This window comes from Anas platyrhynchos, chromosome 6 (genome assembly GCF_047663525.1).
Source record: "Anas platyrhynchos isolate ZD024472 breed Pekin duck chromosome 6, IASCAAS_PekinDuck_T2T, whole genome shotgun sequence".
Classification (NCBI taxonomy): Eukaryota; Metazoa; Chordata; class Aves; order Anseriformes; family Anatidae; genus Anas; species Anas platyrhynchos.
Window position 1 is genome coordinate 6704096 of NC_092592.1, and position 21790 is coordinate 6725885.

The 21790-nt window shown below is 48.1% G+C and overlaps 1 protein-coding gene across 5 annotated transcripts in view; it reads left to right on the forward strand.

The window, feature by feature from the left end:
- MICU1 (mitochondrial calcium uptake 1) overlaps positions 1-21790 on the forward strand; it is an 80747-nt gene that overhangs the window by 5365 nt on the left and 53592 nt on the right. For 4 of the 5 annotated variants that reach the window (XM_038181198.2, XM_027460227.3, XM_027460231.3 and 1 more), the window contains 2 exons: positions 7084-7245; positions 18892-19075. In XM_038181198.2, the coding sequence (XP_038037126.1) occupies positions 7085-7245; positions 18892-19075 (345 nt within the window). In that variant the 5' untranslated portion in view covers position 7084. Of the gene's footprint in view, positions 1-7083; positions 7246-18891; positions 19076-21790 lie in introns of those variants that run through there. The other variant, XM_038181200.2, reaches the window with a different exon arrangement.

The following is a 21790-nucleotide window of genomic DNA, read 5'->3' on the forward strand; positions in this document are numbered from 1 at the left end:
CACGAAACCCAAGACCATCAAGTAGATGCTTTTGGTGGACTGTGAGGTCAAAGCCCTGCTGAGGGGTGCTAGGCTTTTCGGCTCGCCTGGATGTCATCCTGCAGTGTGGGATGTGGTGAGAACCTGTCTCCTTTTTCTCCTCTCACGTCTGGATTAATCCAACAACCTGTTGCTGGAACAGCAACTGCAGCAGATCAGGCTTGCTTTTCTTTTTTTTTGGCTGTCAGTGCTCTTCTATTAAATTAGCAAGTAATTCCTGCCTGGTGGACGAAATGCAGATGCTTCAACATTTGTGTTTGTTTTGGTGATATTTGTATTTAAAAGCTGTTAGGTACATTAAAGTGTGGCTCTCTGGCCAGGAGAGCAATTTTCTAAAGAATCAAGTGGCTGTGGCAGGGTTGGGTGATGTTTCTGTGGCAGACAGAGTGGCAGGGAGAAATGATTGTGTATTAACAACTCATTTTTCTCCACGTTGTAGAGGAAAAAAGGTATAGACTGCATCATACCAAATTCTGAGATGATTCTCTGCCTGTCTACCTACAAAAAGAAATGTTTTTTTTTCAGGAACTGAATGTGTATCAGCAGATATCTCGTCTAAATTAACACATTCACAGCGTAGTGGAGCTTTAATTTTTTTCTGTTTACTTTTTTTTTTTTCCTCCCAGCATCATTTTGTTTTGAAATGTTTATTCACAAAGAATTAACATCACTTTTCTCAGAGCCAAGTAAGCTGTAAACACCTCTTAAATCTCCTTTAGCTGCTCTGGGATTTGTTGTCCGCGTGCTGTACAGGTAGGTGGCTGTCAGCAGCACAAGCTTAAGGGAGGGTCTTCCGCTTGGTGTCAAAGTGAGGAATTCAAAGGAAAAAGGAGCAACAAGTGAAAAACAAACAAGCAGTCCCCGTAGGGTGCCCAGGGGGACTGCTTTACTCTGCTCCGGTGTGTCTGATGTAGAATTTGCTTTCTCCCCGTCCCAAACATCACCTTTCTTGGTTCAGGTTGCCAGCTCACATCCCATCAACACAAACTGCAAGGCAAGTTAAGTCACTGGGGTCATTAAGCAGATGTTTTCCTGCTGGCTGTGATTTTCTGCAGGAAAAAAAAGCACCAATGTTTCCTACCCCTGCACCAACAGCTCTCTGACAAACCTTTGCTCCTTCAAATCAGTTAATTTTTTTTCCTCCTGTGAAAATGCCCCTACGCTGCCTGTTTCTGTGGCTGCTCAGGCGTTTGCAGAGATGGCCTGATTATTTGAGAACAGTTATTTGGGAAAGAAAACTTCACTTTGGGCTAATAAAGGTAGAAGCAGCTCAATAAGCAGGGTCATTATCTTTAATAAGGGATGAGGTAAGATTGTTTTACAGCTCCGATAGTTACTAACTGGCTTCTGTGGAAAGGCTACTGAGGAGGCTGTCGTTTCTGGGGATTATGGTCATGTTTTCTGTGTAGAAAAGCCCCAGGAGTGGGCTAATTGGTTTATATGTGTCTGAGTGTGGTTTTCTTTCGTTGCTTGGAAGCTGCAGTTCCTGGTGCCTGCCTCCATCCCCAAGTCCTCTTCAGCCAGGTTGGATGTTGCTGCTCAGCTTGCCAGGCAGCGCTGCTCCTGAGCTCTAAAATGGGGCCTAAACTAAACTTAGTGCAGTTTTTAATTAAACTAAAAGTTGGCACCACGGCTTTTACCCTAAGGATGCCTTAGGTGTCTGAAGATGCCTGGGTAAAAATCTGTCCCCAGTGGGTAAATGCTCTTGCCTCCCTTCCCAAGGCAAGATCAGGACCTAGTTAATTACTGGATTACCTAAGAAATAAACCTGTTGTGATTACTAATAATGCAGCATTAAAGCTAGATTGAAAATCTTTTGTGCTTCTGTACTCAGCACTAACAATCAATGAAATTATTTTCAGTTTTGTTGTTTTTTTAGAGCAGCTGATAGTAATAGAAACCTCCATTTCACTTAATTACTGCTAACAGTGTGGATGTGCACATTAAATCGAGGGAGAATACACGTAAAAGTGGTGGTAGTGCAGGCTTGATTCCACCTAGCCATGTTTTTGCTGTTTTATTTTTTGCTTTGAGAACCTCGTAATGCTGAATGGATCCATTGGACAGAGTAAAAGCAACTTGGGAGACGAGGGTGCCGTAAATAATGGAATATTGATGGGTAAATGGGCGTCCTAAGTGAGCCATGTTAATGGCAGGGTGATTGCTGAACGCTCACATGTGTTCCAGGGCAATGTTAGGCTGAGATCTGAAACACCAAGAGCTTCCTGATCAGCACCCAGGGCTTTCTGCATGAATCTTTGAGAGTTTAAAGCTACCAAGAATTTCTGTGCTGAAGCTAGAGGTTGGCCAGAGCAGGTTTGACGTGCACAAACAGCAAGACGTGGCCAGGAAGCCCTTGTCCTGTGCCTTTCCCACCATGGCAGGCTGCTCCAGAGTTTGTCCAGAAAGGAGTGCAGGCATAAACGATAGCACAGGGGGAAATCTTTGAGCTCAGACCATCTGATTTATTTCCTGACTGGTTCGCTTTCAGGACTGAGGTGCTTAGGAAGAGGTGAGCCATTGCTGTAACGACAATTAAAAAGAAATTGCCGAGCTGTGGTCTAGGTTTCTGTTGAAGATCTGGCAGTGTGAGGAATTGATGCTTTGTAGGCAATCAATCAGCCTCAACTGTGCTCTGAAGCAAGCGCAGTTCCCCTCCCTGCTGAAATGGATGTGATCAAGTGTTGCCCCGAACTCAAACCCGGGAAGAAATTGCTTCTGCTGTTAGATTTCATCTTCATTCTCAAAACTGATTTATGAGCCTTGGGAAGTTAATAACTTCAGTAACGTGAGTAATCCCTCATTGGAAAGGAGCACTAGGTAAGCTGGAAATTGGGTGTTGGAGGATGGAAAAAAGCAGGAGGAGTCGGGTCTGTCTTGGGGATGGGAGAAGAAATGGATCCAGACTCTTCTGTAGGTCGAGTTCACCTCTGGGGTGAACCTTTCTATGAGTTACACTTGTGCAGGTCTCTGAACAGTACTAGGGTCAAACGGGAGGTGAGGAGGAGTCAAAATAACTTGTGTTCAGGCCAACTTCATGCTGCACAGGTTACAGAAACAGTGCTCATCGACAGGAGTGACACGTGCACATGCAGACGTGATTTTGAGAAACCTGCAGCCAAGGCCTGCTGCAAAAGCACAGAGCGCGTTAATTTGCACCAAAGGCAACCAAAACGCCTTCAGCCTGAGTGGCCCTTCATATCCCGAGGGTGCCTTCGTGTCTGCTTTTCCTGTTAGATTTTAATGCCACTCCCAGTTGGGCAGGTGCATGATTTGAGTGTTTGGGTGGAGGCAGCTTTGGTCCTTCCTGCTTTTTGCATCTCAATCCCATCTAAGTATCTCAAGCCAGCATGCTCATATTATTAATTTTGTGGTCTTCAGCTTAAATTGGTTAACACAGCTTCAGGGCACTGGCCATCCCTTCTGCCTGGCCCTTAGGATGAGAAGCGTGGCACCGAGTGGGCAGCTTGTGGCACCTCAGTGCAGCCCCACTGCTCCTTGTGACACTGCTGGGCGATGGACCTGCAGAACAAAGGCAGAGCTCGCTGCAGAGCTGAGATGGAAATAGGTGAGGAACTCTCCTCTGGTGGCTGCTGGGCTGTCTTGGTGTGCTCTGACAATGTCAAGCTTGGGTTTTTAATAACCAGGTGGCTCAAGAAAGCCCTTCCAGTGGCTCCGTCTGTGCCAGTGCCTGCAGAAGACTTTGTGCCTAAGCAAAGCCTTGTAAATGCAAATCTTTTTTTTCGAGATGATCTTACTATGTAAATATTTTTCATTTAAATTTACAATTGACATTCTGCACCAACGCGCAAGCTTGCCATGTCGTGGTGAAACTGTTCAAACACGAAGTGCCTGCAAACCCTTCCCTGATTAAAAATTAAACACCCATCAGCTTAGTCGGTTGCTGCTCTTCCTCTCACATGCTTGCACCACCGAGGCCAGCCTCAACACCAAGCAGTTGTTTGAAGCGTGCTCTGCCTTTCAAAAAGGACCACGCTCAGCTCTGTGGAGCACACAAGTCTCCCTTCCCCAGGCTGGGCTCTCAGTCCTGAAGCCATCAGCTAACTGTGGTGCTGGAAAAGCAGCAGCAAGTCTCTTTGTTCTTTTTGGTACATATATAAAAAACAGAGAGAGCTGAGATCCTGCAGGCAGACATCCTGGACTCCTGATGCTCTAGACGTGGCATGAGGGGGAAAGCAGAGAGCCTGAGTTTCCTTGCGAAACATGCTGATGGAGAGGGGGTTGTTTATGGAAAATAAAACATCCGCGTTCAGCAGGAACGCATATAGCTGTTGAAATAATTTGCATTTCTTTTTTTAAAGCTATTTGCATGTCGTCCGCTTGAACGGTGCCCGTTGTATCTGGGCTCGGAAGCGGTGCTTTTCTAGCGGGTTTGTGGGTTTCCTGAATTTCAGATGCCAGCACATGTCGTGTTACGTGACAAATACAAGAGGATTCACTCCGCTGGAGCTGGGGCAGAAACCCGTTAGCTGCAGTGATGTGCGTGGGGACAGCCAGAGACCGAGGTGCTTTGTCAGGTCTCTCAGCAAGGGAAATCCGTTTCTGGCTCTGGGGTGTGGTGGTTTTGTTGGCTGGGTTGGTTTGGGGTGCTTGGGAGTGGCTCTGAGGAGGGAGCTTTGAGGCGTATTGAATGAAGTCACCAACAAACAAAAAAATGACCTACCTGTAGATCCCAAATGGCCTGATTGTAGCAGTAATCTGAACAGGCTGCTAGCACATCAAGAAAACTTGTTTGGTGCCAGTTTTTACTGCTCTCAGGTTAAGGCTTTTCTGAGCTACTCTATACAAAAAAAAAATAATAATAATAATTTCTTGTATTAAACCATGCAAAAACTGTGGGTCCGTTTCCTACAGCAAGCTGTAACCATGTCAGTTCTTGGGAGCTTTGTTCTTTATCCCAGTTCTAGTCCTCACCCCACTGGAGATCGTGGTGTTAAACTTCTGGCTGCTGTAGGGCAAGATGCTTATTTTCAACCTCTTGGGAAGTTCTCACCTGCTTTTGAGTGATCTTGTCTTAAATGCCAGGAGGTTTTAACAAAACCTACCTAATAGGATGGCGATCATGATAAAAAAAATTGAGACTTTGTAAAATTATAGATGGGAAGTGTGGAAAACTCAGCCTCCCAAGTGCTTTTTTGATCTATGTTAAGTATATTCTTCATTTTGGAGTTGTTAGGGAAGCTGTCTGCTGCAAGTCCCAGGCAGCTGCTACCACGTGGGCCCTGTCTGGGTGAATATCCCAGCGCCAGGAGTTGGGGATAACTTGGACAAAGCGGGTAATTTAGGGTTTCTTGGGGCTCAGTGCATTTATGCAATATGAAAGCCACCAGGCTGAAAGCTTGTAAAATCTTTTACAGCTAAAGAGTCAGCACCGTGGGGCTCGGTTTCTCGTTTTGACTGATGAAATGATCCTGGCAGCGCTTCCCTTCTCCGTTACGTCTTGTGCATGTGGAGCTGTAATTAGGAAGGGGAACTCGAGTGAGGGCCACATTAGCTCCTCTGTGAAAATAACACTCACAGATTTTTCTCTGCGTATGTAACAAATTCATCCCTGGAGAAGAGACGGGAACGTCAGGTTTGTGTAGGATGGAAATAATTTGAAACAAGAGCTGGTTTTCATAACAAAATCTTCTATTGTTCCGAGCTGGAGAGGATTGGAGAACAGGCACTGCTGGCTTGCTGAATTCCATTAAAACTTTGATTTTAAGCCTATTTATTTTTAAAGGAATCAACAAAACGGTGATGCTGACTGCAGGCTTAGTCATTAACGTGTGCCCAGAGGAATACAAACTCCGTGCTGCTCAGAGAGGCAGAGCTGGGCCGGGACAGCACGGACAGGGGAGCAGGGTGCATCTCTGCTGGCATTGCGTTGCACAAGCAGGTAGAAACCACCAGTTGTAACTTCATTTTTGTCTTCCGTGCCTATTTATTCACTGCCTGGCAATGTTTGAGCAGAACAGCAAGAATGGGTAATGAAGGTGGAAAAAAAAAAAATAATCAGGCCACCGCTTTCCATTTCTGGTGTTTTCGCTGGCCCTGGGAATTCTTCCAAAATTCTGCTCGCAACTTTTTCTTACATCAAGGCCTTTCCATGCTTTGTCGTGCATGGGTTGACCCCTGTGATCAGAAGACTGAATTTGCATCTGTTTAAAGTAAATCCTTTTTTTCCCCAAACAACCAGAAAAAAAAGGGCAGCTTTCCTTTTTAAAGTGAACATTTGCCCTCAGCCTTCAATTTTGCGAGCTAGCAAAAATTGCTTCGGCTCCTATAGCTCGGGTGTGTTACCAGGTCACATTTCTGCAGCTCGGATTTCTCCATTGTAATAATGTTTAGATTTGTGGGTCTGGTTTTTCATTCGTCTCCGAAGTGTTGTGTGTGTAACAGGGTACAGATTGTATTTTATGAGCTCTGACATTTTGAAAGTTGCCTGCTACTTAAAGTTGAATATAAATGTTTTGCTGCAGGCTAGCTAAAAAAAAAAAAAAAAAAAAGTGGTTTAAGAACAGTAGGGTTTTCTTGGGGAAGCTTAAAATGAATGAGGTTTTTCCTACCGGGTTGGTTTGCTTGTTATTTGGTTTAACTTGCTTTCTAAAATCCGTCTGTCTTTCCCTCTGGCAAATGGCCATTACTCATTTGGTGTGGTTGCTTTCAAGATCTTCTGTGCCCTGGCAGTTGAACAGGGGCATACAAGTATTTCCTCCTGATGAAATCGGATGGGGAAAGGTTGAAGAGGAATTCAAACAATGCTGTAAGGGCAGCTAAGTAGGATGTGACAGCAAGGTGTGTTAGCCAGGTGTGTGCCAAGATGCAATACTTCTAATTTGCTGCTTATTAGGCAGGTCACACCCCTATTTCTGAGCAGCTAATGGTCAGCTGTGACAGTTATTTTCTGCCATTTTTCCCGTTTCAGGAAAACTCGGACTGCTGGTTGGGTGCTAGCATCCTTCCAGGCCAGGGTCAGCGTGAGAGTGGGCTGCTGGAAGCTGTTTGTTCCTTTAATAATGCATTGTTCTTGCTCGACAGGATGTTTCGTCTGCGATTTCTTCCTGTGGCAGCAGGGCTGGCTGCTGTTTCGCGGCGTTACCACGGGGCAGCACAGCACCCCAGGACCAGGCGGAGGCTCGTGGTGGCGGCTTTCATAGGGACGACGGCGGTGACAGCAAGCGCCAGGCTCCTTTGGCAGAGGTAACGTTTCTCTCATTTCTTGCCTCGGGCTTCCTGCAGCTCTAGGTCCTGTGGTAAGTGCCTGCAGGCAGGCTTCAGATCTGCAGGAGACTTTGTGAAGTGTTGCTGCTGGTTCTGCATCTGCTGCATGGAAGGAACAGGATGTGCTGCTGGTGACCCTCTGCGAAGCTTCTTGCTCTTCTGAGTGGTCAGAGAGATAAAACAAAGCTCAGGGCTGCAGAGCTTCCTTCTGTAGCAGTCTCCCATGCAGGCTGTTTGCCCTTGGTGGGGTCTGCTGCCAGGCTTCTTCCTGCCTGGTGATGCTGCCTGGGTCTGTGGTGCTGTGCAAACAAATCAGTTGCCTCAGCCAAGCTGGGTGACAACGCAGTGCTTTCAGCTGCTGGCAGGGCTGCGAAGGGCGGTGTGCTGGGCCAGGGGATGCTACACTGCTTTTCTTTATATTTCTGCGGGCTGCTTCACAAATAAAACAGCAAGGGGGAGAGCCGAAGGGGATGGTCCATCCTTTACTGGTAAGGTAGCTCTAAGCAAGACTTGTGGTTTTTAAAAGGATGGTCTGGGTGTGCCTACTGATGAAGCTCAAAGCTTGGTTTCATAGCTGCAAGGAGAACGGTGAGCTCTGTGCCTGCCTGCGATGCCCCTCGCTGAACCCTGGGCCCATGCCACATCTGAAGTAAATCAAGGACTCTTCACCTGTCTCAAAACTTGAAAGCAGCGTGGCACCAGCCATGCCACTTGAGTTCCTGGCTGTAATTAGAGCCTGCAAGTGAAGTCATTGCTGAAAACCCACCTCGTTTCATTCCAGTGTTAGGTGGTTTGTTGGCTCTCTGCGAGCCTCTTTGGCCAGAAAGCTCTAGTTTTAATGTAATGGGAAGAAGATGCTAATTGTTAATTGCTCTGGCCGTTCCTAGAGTTTTCAACAGTGATGTTGCCTTTTAAGAGCTGCTTGGATCAAGGAGAGCGCTGCGATCCAGCAGCATCAGCTTATGCTACATTTTACAAGTAATCCACAGTTACCTCGTGCATCCTTATCTGCAGGACCTGAATGCGCAGCGTGGAGGCTGAATGCCTCTGTGGTGGTGGCCAAAATAATGCCCTTTGCAGGCAGGGAATCGAGCAGGTTTTCTGCTTGAAGCATCCTCTGTGTGATCATCAGGTAGGTAGGGCGTAACGTCCTGGCTCAGGCTCTCCCAAAGACACTGAGGTGGCATCTCCCTCCTGCAGCAGCTTCACCCCTGCTTCTGGAAACAGCTGAGTTGTTACCTAGGGCTGGGTAATCTGCAGGAGTGATCTTAGCTCCGGGAGTACTTGGCTGCTCCTCAGGGCCCTGGGAGCTGTGACCAGGCGCGACCTTGTGCAGGTGAGAGCGCCGATAAAATCAGATCAAGCAGACAGGCAGCGTCTTTGCAGTGGCGTGGTCTGTGATCTCCCGAGTCCTGATCAGTCTGCAGCGACTTACTCTGATTTTTTATCTTTCTTTGCTTTTTTTTTTTTTTTTTTTTATGAATTTGTAAACCGCTGAGCAGATTTGCATGGACTTTGAAGATCTTCTTTGAGCTATGAAGTAAACCCACAATGCCTGTGATTGTAAAACAGAAGTACGTCCAGGCACACGGTATTCATTTAATTACTCAACATACAGCTGTTAAATAAGAACGAAACTGATGCTTGGTATACATGTAGAAAACACTTCCTATTGGCACCCATAGGACTTCTCACCAGACTTTCAAATAAGCATTTTAACACTTTAAATAAATGGGAGATGAGAATCTCTGTTTTCTTTCTTCCACAATATAAATCGAGGTGATCACTAGAGATTAAGAACAAAGCACAGGTGAATACAAAGCACTTATAATGATATCCTGGGATATTACGGTAAGGGGTAAGTATAATGAATTAGTTATAAAAGGCAAATTCATAATACATCCAGCTGGGGCACAGGGATTAAATAAGCCAAATGTCAGTGAAAATGTTATTTATAAACTACAGAGCAAAACACGCATCCATCTGTTTGCTTGCCCGTGTTTACATTAACGAGGGATTATGATTTATTAAACACTGAATTGGTATGTAAAAGAGGGGCAGGTTAGGGAGGATCTTTGTGTAACCAGGTGGGTTGGTGCAGTTAGTCTGCTAGACAGAGGTGACGTTGGTTTTCCTTCAGGTAGTTAAGCAACTGAGCTTTTGTTGTGAAACCTCTCTGCAGCACAGCTTGCCTCCTGAGGGCTTCCCCAGGCTTTTCCTAAGCGTGGCTCTCTTAGCATCACAAAGAAGAAACTCTGAAATTCCCTCTGAAAAAAATCCCTCTGATGGTAGGTGACGCTAATGAGGAGCGTGTGCTTGCTAATATTCTGCGTAGCCTGGGCTGGTCCCTTAATGCAGCTGGGTGCTTCCTTGCCCTTTGAGTGAGGAAGGTGCTAAGTGATGCTCCTCTGCAGGCTATCAGGGAGTTTTCTTTAAGATGACACTTTTGTGGGATGCCTCCCTCTTTTTGCTTTCCTTTATTCTTTTTCTGAGCTAAAGCATTAGACATAGGCTAAATCAAGAAGCAGTTGAGAATCTTACACTTCTTGGACTAGGTTATTAGGAGGTAATGCAGCACTAGAGAAGAGCAGTAATACAGGAAAGATGCTCTCTGACTTGTTCTTTTTGCTCCTCTGCATGGAGCAGCGTGTCAGTGCCCTAACACTGCCCTGCTGACCTGTGGGAAGCGGCGCTGCGACTGATCAGAACGGGAAGAAGCCACAGCTTCCTGCTTCAAAAACATTTCTCGTACTTCTGGTGGTGAGGAACCTTGCAAAAAGGGATTAATAAGGCGGTGCCTGTACCTGAACTTGCCGTGCTATGAAGACAGAGACTTCTGTGTCCCCCTGGCTTGCTGGGATCTCCGTATTTGATCTGTGTCAGCCCAGGCACGCAGTGTGTGGCTTTCTCTGTAGCTGTCTGCTGCAAGCGTGGGGCTTGCTGTCCTCCAGGAGCTCTTGCAGCTGCTTTCCGTGGTAAACATCTCACCTAAATATCAACACGAGCGGCCAGTGCTGCTCGGCTCGGCCGTGGTGAAGCATAGCCCAGCAGTGCAAATAACTACGCTTGGAAGACTAATGAAGTTTACCCTTTCTAAGCAATAACTTAGACCCAACGGATTGCCAGTTGGCAACAGAAGCAATTAAGCATCTGGGCATTAGCATAATGAACTGAATTAATGGGAATAAGTCTTGGTGCAGTCACTGGCTGATCTGAGGAAGGCATTAATGTATGGGAGCTACTGAGCCTTGCAGTTTGTGGCACGCTCGATGTTTGTAAGAGGATATTAGTGGTGCTCTTGTACAACTTGTATCTTCTATTTCAAGGTCCAAATACCCATTTGGCGTGTTATTAAATGGCCACAGATCTTCCTCTCGTGAGCCGTGCTGACTGAATTCATGGGCATCTGCAAGTGCTGAGGTTGGGATTTTGGTGCTGAAGCTTGTCACTCCGATCAACCCACTACTGAGTGACAGGAACGAGCGAAGGCACCTTCTGGGGATGCAGAGGGATCTCTGCAAGCGGTGTTACCAGTGCTGTTCCTCATTGACTGGAAGTATTTAGCCGTGCTTTCTTTCTTCTCCTTCTCCAAACGAATTGGTGGTGAGGGTACGGCACTGCGTTGCCCTGGAACTTCAGCAGTGAGATCCTTTGCTTCCCAGAGTGTTTGTTTAACGCATCCCCCTGGTTTTGCTCCATGCTCTTCTGGTTCTTTCCCCCATCCTGTGCATAAGTTGAAGCAACCAAGTGCGAGCTACCTGCCTCCCAGCTGTGAAGGTACATCCTCACGCTGCTGTAAGCTCTTGTTTTTCAGGTTCTGCTCCTTGTTGGCAAGTTGAGCTGTTTTGGTGCTGGCTGAAATAGGTTGAAAATTCATTTCATCCTCACCATTCCTTCCTCCCTTCTTCCTCCACCCTGTTCTCCTTGAGTTATCCCATATCAGTTCTCCAGTTGTTTCCTGGAAGTCTCTGCGTAGGGGATACCCATTCCTCCTCCTTGCTTTGCTGACCTTCCCAGCTTTTTGTCTTCCTCGCGTGGGTTTTGTCTTGGTACTTCTGGAATTAATTTTGAAGCTTAGGTCAGCCCTTAGCAAACTGTTTAAGAATGCATTGCTTTTTTTCCAGCAGAGTTGCGGGGACTTCAGAATAATTTGCTTAGAATACATTTTTAATGGCAGAATTGCTGGAAAGAAGTTACGCCAGCTGAGACTGACTTTTGTTGTTCTAGCAAAACAAAGGATACCACAACTCATCATCGAGAGGAGAGGGACCTGGTTTATAGCTGGATCAGGAGCTACTCGACATGGTGCAGGAGAGAAGATGGGGGGGAACAGATAATACCCACTTTAGGCTATTTATATTTTGAGCTCTGCCCCATTTTTTAATTCTCATTGGGAGAGGTGGCAGAATGAAGGGACTATCCTTGGGGCTGCTGTGCTGAGGATTTTCCTTTCAGGCTGGAAGCCACATTGATCTATGAGTGGCGTGTTGAAAGAGCACCGTGTCCTTCCTGGTGGCTCTTGGCTTCGTATTATTTTTACCCATGAGAATCAGGGGAAAGGAAAGAATCTGATGCTGGGGAACGAGCCAAAGTCAGAGCTGGAGTCAATTAGGAAAACATCTGAACTGCTCCGCGGGGAGTGACCTCAGCTGAACCACGAAGCTTGGAGCACAGGTATTGTCCTGAGCACGCGGCCGGGGAGTTGGATCAGGGCATGAGCACGTTCACAGCAGCTTATTTAAAGCTTGCATCGCGAAACAGCTCTGGGCTTTGTGCAGAGAAGCCTGCTGGCAGTGCAAGAAGCTTCTCCCCGAACTGCCTTGGGACTTCGCTTCTCCTACAGGACCACGCTTTGAATCCTGTCTCATAACATAATGGGAACCCAAGGTCTTTCATGCCACCCGAAATCGCGCTTTGAAATCTTTTTTAAGCAATCTGGGTGCCCTCTGGTGGCCACGGCCCCACCTGCTGCCTCCCCCCCTTTAGACTGGAGACCTGGAAACGCCTGCTCACCGGGGGGAAGCAGCAAGAAAAGCTGGGGCTGGGCACATTGCTTGGGAATGGAGGCTTTAGAAGAGAAGTCAGCCTAACCTTGGGGTTTGTTATTTATTTATCTTTTCCTTTGGCAAACTTCAGCAGTCTCCTGCAGTTGGCTGCGGCTGAGACTTGCTGGTAGAAGCTATAAGCTCTTTATTTGGTGTCTAGACCACGTATGGGATGGCGTGGTGCTGCTCCTGGGGCCAGCTGAAGGGAACAAAAGGCTGGTGAGGCCGAGGAAGCTGTGTCTGATGTGACACGGCCCGTCTGCCTCCAGCCTGCTCCAGCGGTCAGGGCTTTGCGAGAGGTGCTGCCTGGGAAGGGAGCAATGCTATGAAGTGCTCTGCAAAGATTTGTGCAGCAGCAGAGGAGCTGAATTGTTATTAACAGAGACGTAGCGGGTAACGGCACGGCCTGGAAGCTGGTAGCCCCCTCTGTCTGACCTCCTGTGGTCTTCCCCTGCTGTCTGCTTTCAGCCAAGAGCAAGAGGATGAAGCAACCTGGAGGGGTCTCGGTATCCTCAGCGGGGGATCTCGTGGCCCTCATCCCTTTTCTTAGTAGGTCAGTGAAAGATTTCACACTCCTTTAGGTACCCAAAGGAAGATTCCCTGCATTTAAATAGCTCCACCTTGCAGTTAATCAGATTCTTGAAGTGTTTTTCCTGGTTTTCCCCATGGATTTGCTCCTTGGGGCTGCACCATCAGAACCAGGAGCTGATGAGAATTCACGTTCTGTATTGCCAGCCAGGTGCTGTGGGGTCAGTCTTGCTTAAAACTTCTTCATGATGCTTAATTAGTAATGCAGGCTCATTAAGCTTGATGGAAAATAACGTGCTTGAGTTTAATCAGCTTGTGTTGACATTTTGCATCGTTATAGCAACCCGACTTGTCTGTCTGCAGAGAAACTCTGCTGTCAAGGAGCTACGATGAGTTTACTTCATCTGCATTTTGGTAGCCCGTGAGAAGTAAGAGCTCTGACTCTGGGAGAGAAAAAAAAAAAAGCTAAATATTTGTTATTTCTGCCCCGATAAATATTTAATTTGTGGCTTTTGATTGGGTAAGATTTAAAAAAAAAAAAAAAAAAGATGCTGAGGAGGCTGATCAGTGACCTAGGAGGGGCTGCGCTGGTGCTGTACAGGAGCAATGTTTAATATCGGGACTTTATCCTCTAGGTCATTAATAAAAGGTGGCATACGGCCAGGAATTTGGCCTTGTCAGGGCTTGGGAGAAGCTCAGCCACTCGTTGATGATCAAACGCTTGTGTTTGGATTCCCAGTTTGTAATTGTTTGGCTGTGTCATGTTGGTTTTTGTTGCCCTGCTTTATTAATCACAGTAACACTCGGTAGCAAGAGGAATGCCATATGGGAACTTGCATTTATGGCATGAACGTTACTGTGGTTATCAAGAGCAGTGGTAATCTCATCCAGAAATGACATTTATTAATGTTGTTATTTAGCATAAGGCATCTTTTCTGGATGCCCTTGTCACTAAATTCTTCTTTACCCTCCTTTAATTACAAAGTCTAGCAGGCCTGTCGTTACACCAGCAGCCCCGTTAACTTGGTGTTATTAATACCTGGAAAGAGGAGAGGATGACTGAACGCCAACAACAGCCGGGCACGAGCTGGCAGCCAACTTTTATTAAAACTGAGCTTCGTATTTTTGCAAAAGATTTCAGCAGTGACTAAAAGTGAGGTGCAAAAATAGGTGTCTGTAGTGTTGCTGTGCAATATAGTGAAGCGGAGAGAGCCTCTGGGATCTCTCTGGAGGTGAGGACGTACAGAATATAAGCCATGATATTTCCGAGTGAACACTTCCTTTGTTTGTTTAGCTCTGTCACTTCCAATAACCCAGCAAACCGTCTTGATTTATTACGCGTTCCTTGTTGCTTTTGCTAACTCTGGCAATAAAAGGCCCGTGCTCTGCTGGTCGTTGCTTCCTGCTTGGGTTTTTGTGGCCCTTACCAGTCCTGCACGGTGTCTAGCTTGGAGTTCCTGTGGAGCACAGCCTTCCTGTGTCTTTTCTTTCCCTATTTCTACGGGGGCTGCTTTTTCAAGAACTGAAGTTTTGTTTTTTTCGCTTGTATCTTTTCCTAGTCTTGGCATCCTCTCACCCTTGGGTAGCAGCTTTGGATATCCAACAAACCCATCTCAGCAGCTGGCGGTTGTCCTTCCAAGTCTCACTTGTCTCTTCATCTGGCTCAGTCTGAGCTCTAAAAGCCAGGTTTGTGCAAGCCTCGAGTGCACTGCTTTGTGTTTATGAGGGCACCTGGAAAACTTGGCAGAACTGGAGCTGTCCTCCCTTACCTTCCCACCTAAGGTATTATTTTTCTTGAAAGCAGAGGCTGGTGGCTGCAGGGTGACAAGCTTGCTGTCTTTAGGGAGGGCCAGGGATGGAGAATGGGATGCCAGCTCTGATCGTACTGAGCCCTCGTGGTCACCCCAGCTCGTGCTGCTTGCTGTCTCTGCCAGCCTTGCAGCTTTGCAGAATTGTCTTGCCTTGCTGGACCACGTTGCACCATCTGCACGCCCAGGAGCAAACACGAGGGGAGATCTGCTCCCTAAGGAGTGATGTTGGCCTGTGTGAGCCGAGTTAGCTGGGAAGACTGACCTAAAATGGTTCAGGTTTGCTTTCTTCAGAGCAGTCCCCTCCAAGGGGCTCGGAGCAGAGGTGTCCTCGTGTCCTGTCCTGTCCCTCTGCCCCTGCGTGCTGCTACCAGTGCCTAAACTGGGCTGCGGCGGGGGGGAGTGGGAGGGAGCGTGAGGAATCAGCCAGCCTGCTGCCAAGGCAGGGCTGGGCGCCTCCTGCCTGCTCCTGGCAGGCAGCTGTCTCACCTATTTTTAGCAGTTGGGTGATGGAGAGAGCTGGGATGGAATAAATCCTCCCCAGCAGCTGATTTCAGTGCCTCCCTGTCCTCACGTTAATCAGCCTGTGTGTACACAGGCTTCTCCCTCTTCCCCTTGGGTCCAAGTCTCTTCCCTCGTGTCCCGAAGCAAATCAGCTTCACATTGTGTCCTCACCGGTCCAAGCGAAGTCCCGCAGCAGCTGGTGTATGTCTGTTGTGCTTATCTCAGCTTCCTCTCCTCCAGCTTTCTCACAGCGCGCTGACCTCCTCGGGTCAGCTTTCCTCACAGCGTGTTCTGGACCCTGAACCAGCCCTGCTCTGTTTTTTTCTGGCTGGTGCAGCTTTTCCTTGAAGGCACCTTCAGAGTTTTCCACAGGACGTTCGTGCTGCTGGCTGGGTGGAAGGAGGCCGTGCACATCTCGCAGTTTCTGCTGCTGTTCCCTTATGTTCTTGGACCCGCTTTGGGCTGTGGCTAGTAACCACAGCTGTCTCCTCCATCTAAGTTTTTATCTCGGTTTCTGGAATCTGTCTTAATTTGGGTGTGCTTTCCTTACAGCTCTGGCCACGGACTCTCTGTGCGACTTATTTCAGGGCCAAGTTCTATGAGAGTTAATGATGGATGGATGCAAGGTAGTGAAAAGTTCGGGGCTTTGTCCCTCTCACAGAAAACCTGAGCTGCGGATCTTCGTTTTAGGTTAATATCTGACTGATCACTGATTGTGGTCGAGCTGAGCTGAGACAGAGCTCCTTGTTCATCCTCCCCATCCTTGGAGGATGCGTAATTGTGCATCTTCTTTCCAGACCAGACCAAGTTTGCTCTCTTGCATTTCAATATGAAAGCCTGAAGCTTTACGTGGCTTTAAACCTCCCTGGGATGTCTCCAGAAGAGGTGTTTACATGCACGGAGCATTGCAGCTCCAGTCTACCGAAAAACACAGCTGTCAGGATTCCTCTCTCCTGCTTCTCGTTCGATGGCAAGGTGTTAGACGACTCCCGGATGCCCAAGTCCTTGATAATTCCCTGTTTCCTTCTCAGAATAAATAGCATCTGGTAGTTAAATACTTTGCTGCTGCCTTCAGGATTAGAATAACTAAGCACTGTGATCTCTGGCACAAAGCTTTGTTATTTTAGCACGCTGTTCTGCTTCTCTCTCGAAGGAAAATACCTTAACGTGAGGGATTGTGACTTCTTTAATGAGTAAAATCGTAGGCTCTTTAGGCAGTCCCTGGTATGAGTCCCAGGATGCTTCGTGGATGCGTGTCCTGTGGTTGAACATGTTTGGGTCTCTCAACGACCAGTTTGCAAAGTGAGAAGTGAGCGCAGAGCAGCCAGCTGTGGGGGGTAAGTGGCTTTCTTTGGCGAGGATCAGCACAGTCCTAGGCTCCGTTGTTGGCTTTCTCCAAGGATTAAAAGACGAGAGTTGGAAGTAGGTGGGAAATACTCTCTGCCTTCAGCTCGGATCAGTATGGAGGAGAAACCTGGGGAGACCAGAAGGTTTGAGGCATGGCAGCTCGGATCCAGGGCAGGTGTTCCTCGTGGAGAGAGGCTGGCAGCTTACCTTGGCACGCAGTGAAGTGAGTCTTTATTCTTTTCCTCTCCCTTTTGCCTAGAAGCTGTAAGAGCAGGCACACCAGCCTCGGGGAGGGAGCAGGGCTGGAAAACCCTTCTCCCTAAAATGGACGTGGAGAGCCTTTGCTTGGTGATGGAAGCCAAGAACTTGAACAGAGGGGTGATTGTGCAGATGTGAAACACGTAGTGGTACATGCAGAGCAGATCCTGCCGTGGTTCGTTCAGCCAGGAGCTTGGCGTTGGGCCTGGAGGTGAGGAAAAACATCCAGCTTCAAGCCTTGCTTGTGAAGTAGGCTCTGAATTCTGCTTTTGTTCTCATCTCTCGTTTTGCTTGTGTGGTGGGAAGGTGTTCCGTCTGCAGAGGAGAGTTAATTACCTGGATAAACTAAAGGGGGTGAAAAAAGCCAACTGTATTCACACAGCCTGCGTCTGTGCCACAGCAGCCAACGGGCTTGACAGCATGATGAACTGCAGGAACGCGGAGGATTTGCTGGAAACGCTTGGTTCTGAAGTTTGATCTGTCCCTGCCTGGTTTGCTGACTGTCAGTCAAGCACTGCAGGAGCAGATCTTCACCGAGACAGCTGCTCTCCAGCGTGTTTGATGCCGGGCAGCGTGGTTGTGTAGCCAAGCCACCTTTGCTGCTGCTTTTCTGTCCCCAGGACCTTTTCTTGTGGGGTTCCTCGGGACTGGTGCCTCCCCCACAGAAGGGCTTTCCTTGTCAGTGCTGCTGTGTTAGCCTCTGCTGGCAGCAGCTTCCTCGAGCAAACTGCCGGCAGCCCAAACCACAGCTCGGCGAGGATGTGCCAGTGCTGATTAAACTCCCAGGGAAGGCTTCAGGAGAAGTGCCAGCCTGGACTTGGTGCTCCAAGTGATGGATCAGCTGCCTGGCTCTTCTGGGGCGTTAATTTCTTTACTGCAGGGTGCTCACAGAGAGCCCAGGCTTGGATCCTGCCTCTGAAAAAAGGGAGATGTTTCGGTAGGTGTTCTGGCCCTTAGCAGTTAATCCTGTAGTCTGAGCTGTTTGTCTTGGTGATGTGTAGGATAACTGAAGGAGCTGGTTTAGCTTCTGGCTTTCTCTGAGGGCAGTTTTCCCAAATAAAGTCCCACGTTGACTTTGTGTTGTAAATAACCAAGTTCATAGCTGGGGGAGGACAAAGCATCAGCCCTCTTCTGAAGGCTGCTGAGCAGCGGGAGCCCTGCACGCTGTGCCGGGCCCAAAATAAATCACCAGGAATGCAGAAGTGAAGGCACCTTAGCTGAAGTCAGAGGCAAGGCAGGATGATTGCCTGAGCTGTCAGAGGCCTTTAGCGAGCGAAATAATTTGTCAGTTAGCTTTGTGACATGTTAGCATATCCTTGGAGATGATAAATTCTCTGCTGGTGATGGCTGAGCTCTGTCTGCTCAGAAACTGCCTTACAATAGGACGCAGGAAAGCTGTGGTGTTTGGCTGACGGGTTGATGGTGCTTTTAATTCAACCACCCCCCTGCTAGCTGCTTATTCTGCCAGTTGCTCAGACAGAGCAACTGCAAGTTTTGTCTGAGGCTGTGGATGGTTGCTGAAGGTTTTTGTATCTGAAGAGCAGCAAGGGGTCCTTTGCTCTGCCCGCTGAGCCACGTGCCCAGGCGGGGGAGAAGTGACCCCAGTTTTGGTGTTGCAAATCCTGAAGCATTGGGATTTAGAGATGTCCCGGAAAAGGGGGAGATAAGGAAATAAAAGTGTGCCACCTGTTAGAAATTCCCCAAAAATTGCTGAAACAAAGAGCCTGTTGTGTTTGAACCCTGCAGTGCCGTGGTGGAGCACTTCTCTGTCATTTTGATATAGGTCTTTTGTTGGGAAAAGTGGAATTGAAAGCTGGAGGGAGTACTGAATCCCCTTCCCAATCTCAGTCTGTGTGGTTTTTGGGAGAGGGTACAGTAGAGGGAATTGCTCAAACTTTCTTGCACAGAGAAAAGTTGCTGTGGTTATTAGGCTGGTTTTCAGTGTGCATGGGGGAAATCTGATCTGAGTGGGGAAATGCACTCAATAATCCAGGAAGATTGCTTTTTTTTTTTCCCTCTGCAGTCATCCACGCTGAACTGTAACAGGTTTCATTCAGGGAGAGCCGGGCAGGTTTCTGTAGCTTTATCACCCCTCTCAGCTTCCTAAACCGCTGTTTTCTCTTTGCTTGCCACAGAGCCTATGCCGAAGACTCATCCTCAGTGAAACACGACACGAGGACGGAGCCGAGTGAGAAGGCGAAGCACCCTGAGGAGGAGGAGAGCAGCGGCGATGAGGGTGGAAAGGCCGTCACCTCGGGCAGCGAGGAGGCTCAGGCAGAGGGGAAGAAGAAGAAACGGTCGGGCTTCAGGGACCGCAAGGTGCGGGGCTTGGTGGGGCTCCACCTGCAGCTGCTGTTCTGCAGGGAGAAAACGTGCACAGCATGTGTTGAGCCTGGCTTGTGGTCTGTACCTGTCTTAATTTTCCGTGGGACCTTGGTATTTTGGGAACCTGCTTTCTTGGCATGGTACCGTGCGCTTCTTTGGGGCAAAGCCTGCCTTTTTGGGAAACACAGCACTCACGTCCTCTGAGATGGGACCGCCTGCAGCTGAAATGCCCTCCTCTTTCTCTACGAGTCCCTCCACGTGTAGGTGTTCCCAGGCAAGCAGGCAGCATATGTAGGAAGGAAGTAGAGGGTAAGCGTGGAAGGGAGGGTTCTCCAAAACAGACGCTTCAATTTTTCCTTTAATTACTCCACGTAACTACAGCTGTTGAAATACATGCCCAGTTAACGTTCCGATCAGGCATGTTTTCAAGAGGAGAGAAGCCTGAGAAAGGAGTTGTACCATCAGCTTGTGACCTGTGTTCACTCCTGAGCTTTGGGCTCTTCAGAAGTGCCCGACAACTCGTTTAGTGCTGTCTGTTATTACACGATGTACAATTCAGCCTGATGGAGAGTCCTGTAACAGAGCTGGCAGGCCACGGGATTTTATTTTTTTAAACCTGTCTGGATGTTGGTTTTATTGGGCTGTGCTTGATTTAATATCTCTGCAGTGCCAGAGAGGAGAATGGGAGCGTGTGCTCTTCTTTTCCTCTATGGTTTGCTCCTGATGATTGTTTTTAAGACCGTATCCTGGAGGCTGCATCTCATTATGTGTTAAATTGTGGATTGTTGTAGGGTGGCTTAACGGCTTTGCATAAAAAGTAACTGTTTTGTTTGAAGTTGCTGAATCATATCCTGTTCTTAGATCACACAAGTTTCATTGTCTGGGGCTACGAACTTTCCCTGTTGGGACATTCTGGTGGCAACTCAGTGAAGTTATGTTGCAAGTTGCTACACTAAGAATTCAGAGTCGTCCAGGGAACGTGAGTTCTCAGCTTCTCATAATTTCCTTGGCGAAGGGGTGTCAGGCAGTCTGACGGCTTCAGCAAAACTTTGACTCTTGCCAGAAGTAGCCTGTTGTGGGTTTTTTTCAGCGTCAATGGATGGAGGCAGGCTGCAAAGAGCAAAGATATGATCCGCCTTCCTGCGCGCTTCCATTTTTCAGAAAGAGCACTTGTTAATATAGCGAGCATAATGATTGATTCGTCCTACGTGGCTGCTCACCGTCGCTGGGGAAGCCAGGGAACATTTGTTTGCAAGCAAGGACTCTTACTCCAGTCGTTAGGAGACGTGCCTGCGCTGACCAGCTCTTTCCTTCCCATACTAGGCGGGGAGGAATGTGGCTGTGCTTCCCAAATAAGACACAAGCCAGGCGTGGAGGGTCCCTTCCAGTCCCTGCATGACTCGGGAGCAGCAGTTTCTGCAGGAAGAACACAGATGAAAACAAATCTGCCCATCTTTTTCAGACAGAAGCCCGTCTCTCTCCAGCCCTAAGGCCAAATGTGGTTGTTCTGAACCAGGTGCTGGTCGTGCTTCTGCTTCGTTGGAGGCAGGATGTGAGCGCTGGCCTGCCAGGTGCTGAGCTCTGGGTTTCAGCAGATTCGTTGCGGGTGGTGTTTAATCAGCAGCTGCCCTGGTGACTCAGCCCAGGAGGGATGTTTGCTCTCTGCTCTGCTGCAGAGCAAGGTGTGCCCTGGCTCCTGACTCAGAAGGGCGTGCTGCTTCCCCTGCCGTTCATGCGTGGCACCGAGGGAATTCCCGACTCTTCTCTGTTACCAAAAAAAGGAAAAAGACGCAGCAAAACCCCTTCCAGATCTCCCTGTTACTAGCCGAAAACAGCGTGGGGTTTTCCTTGAGGACAAATACTCCCAATTAAGCTTAATTTGAACGCTTGTTTGTTATCCTAGTGTTGCTTTTAATGCAGTTGATCGGCGGTGAGGCAATAAATTAGATGTGACATTGCTATTTTGGGCAGTGATTCAGCCAAGAGGAAGCCGAAATACAAATCACTGGTGCTGGGTGCTGCATGGATGAGGCCAGGGCACGTGCTGTGACCCATGCTTGTATAGGTCCTTGTATAGGACTTTGTATAGGACAGCCCGAGATCCCGTTCTCTTGTACAGTCAGGCTGTGAACTGAGATGCTAATTAGAGCTTTATTTTTTCATGTCTGCATGGGATTTTTTTCCTCTTAACACAAAGCTTAGCAGCAACACGACTGCAGCAGTGCCACGCAACAGTGGCATCAGCTTTGGGATTCCTTGCTCATCTTCCTTCCCCAGCACGTGCTCTGTAAGAAATGCCATCATAATAATAAAACAAGAGCGTGCTTGGCCAGGGAAGTGTCTTGGAGCCTCTTGTAGGCAAGAGGGTTGTGGAGGAGGGCTGCCCAGGATGGTTTTATCAAGGTTGGTTAGAATTAGCTTAAAAATCTCCTAAATGGGGGTGTGCTTAGCACTGGGTCTGAAACAGGCGAGCTGTTAGCACTCGGCGAGCCCCAGCCATCCCTTTCACGAGCTGCCCTTGTGTTCAGCCGGGTGCTGAAGTCAGAGGGGCAGGTCGTGGGGTGGTTGCTCATTTCTGCCAGTTAGGAAGATGATGTTAGCAGAAATGAGGTAATTGTGAGTTCAGCTGTGGGCAAAAGGAGGCCGGATTGCTGTGTTTGCTCATCTCCCTGGGAAGTTTGGGAAAGTGTGATTTCGGTTGTGATGAGA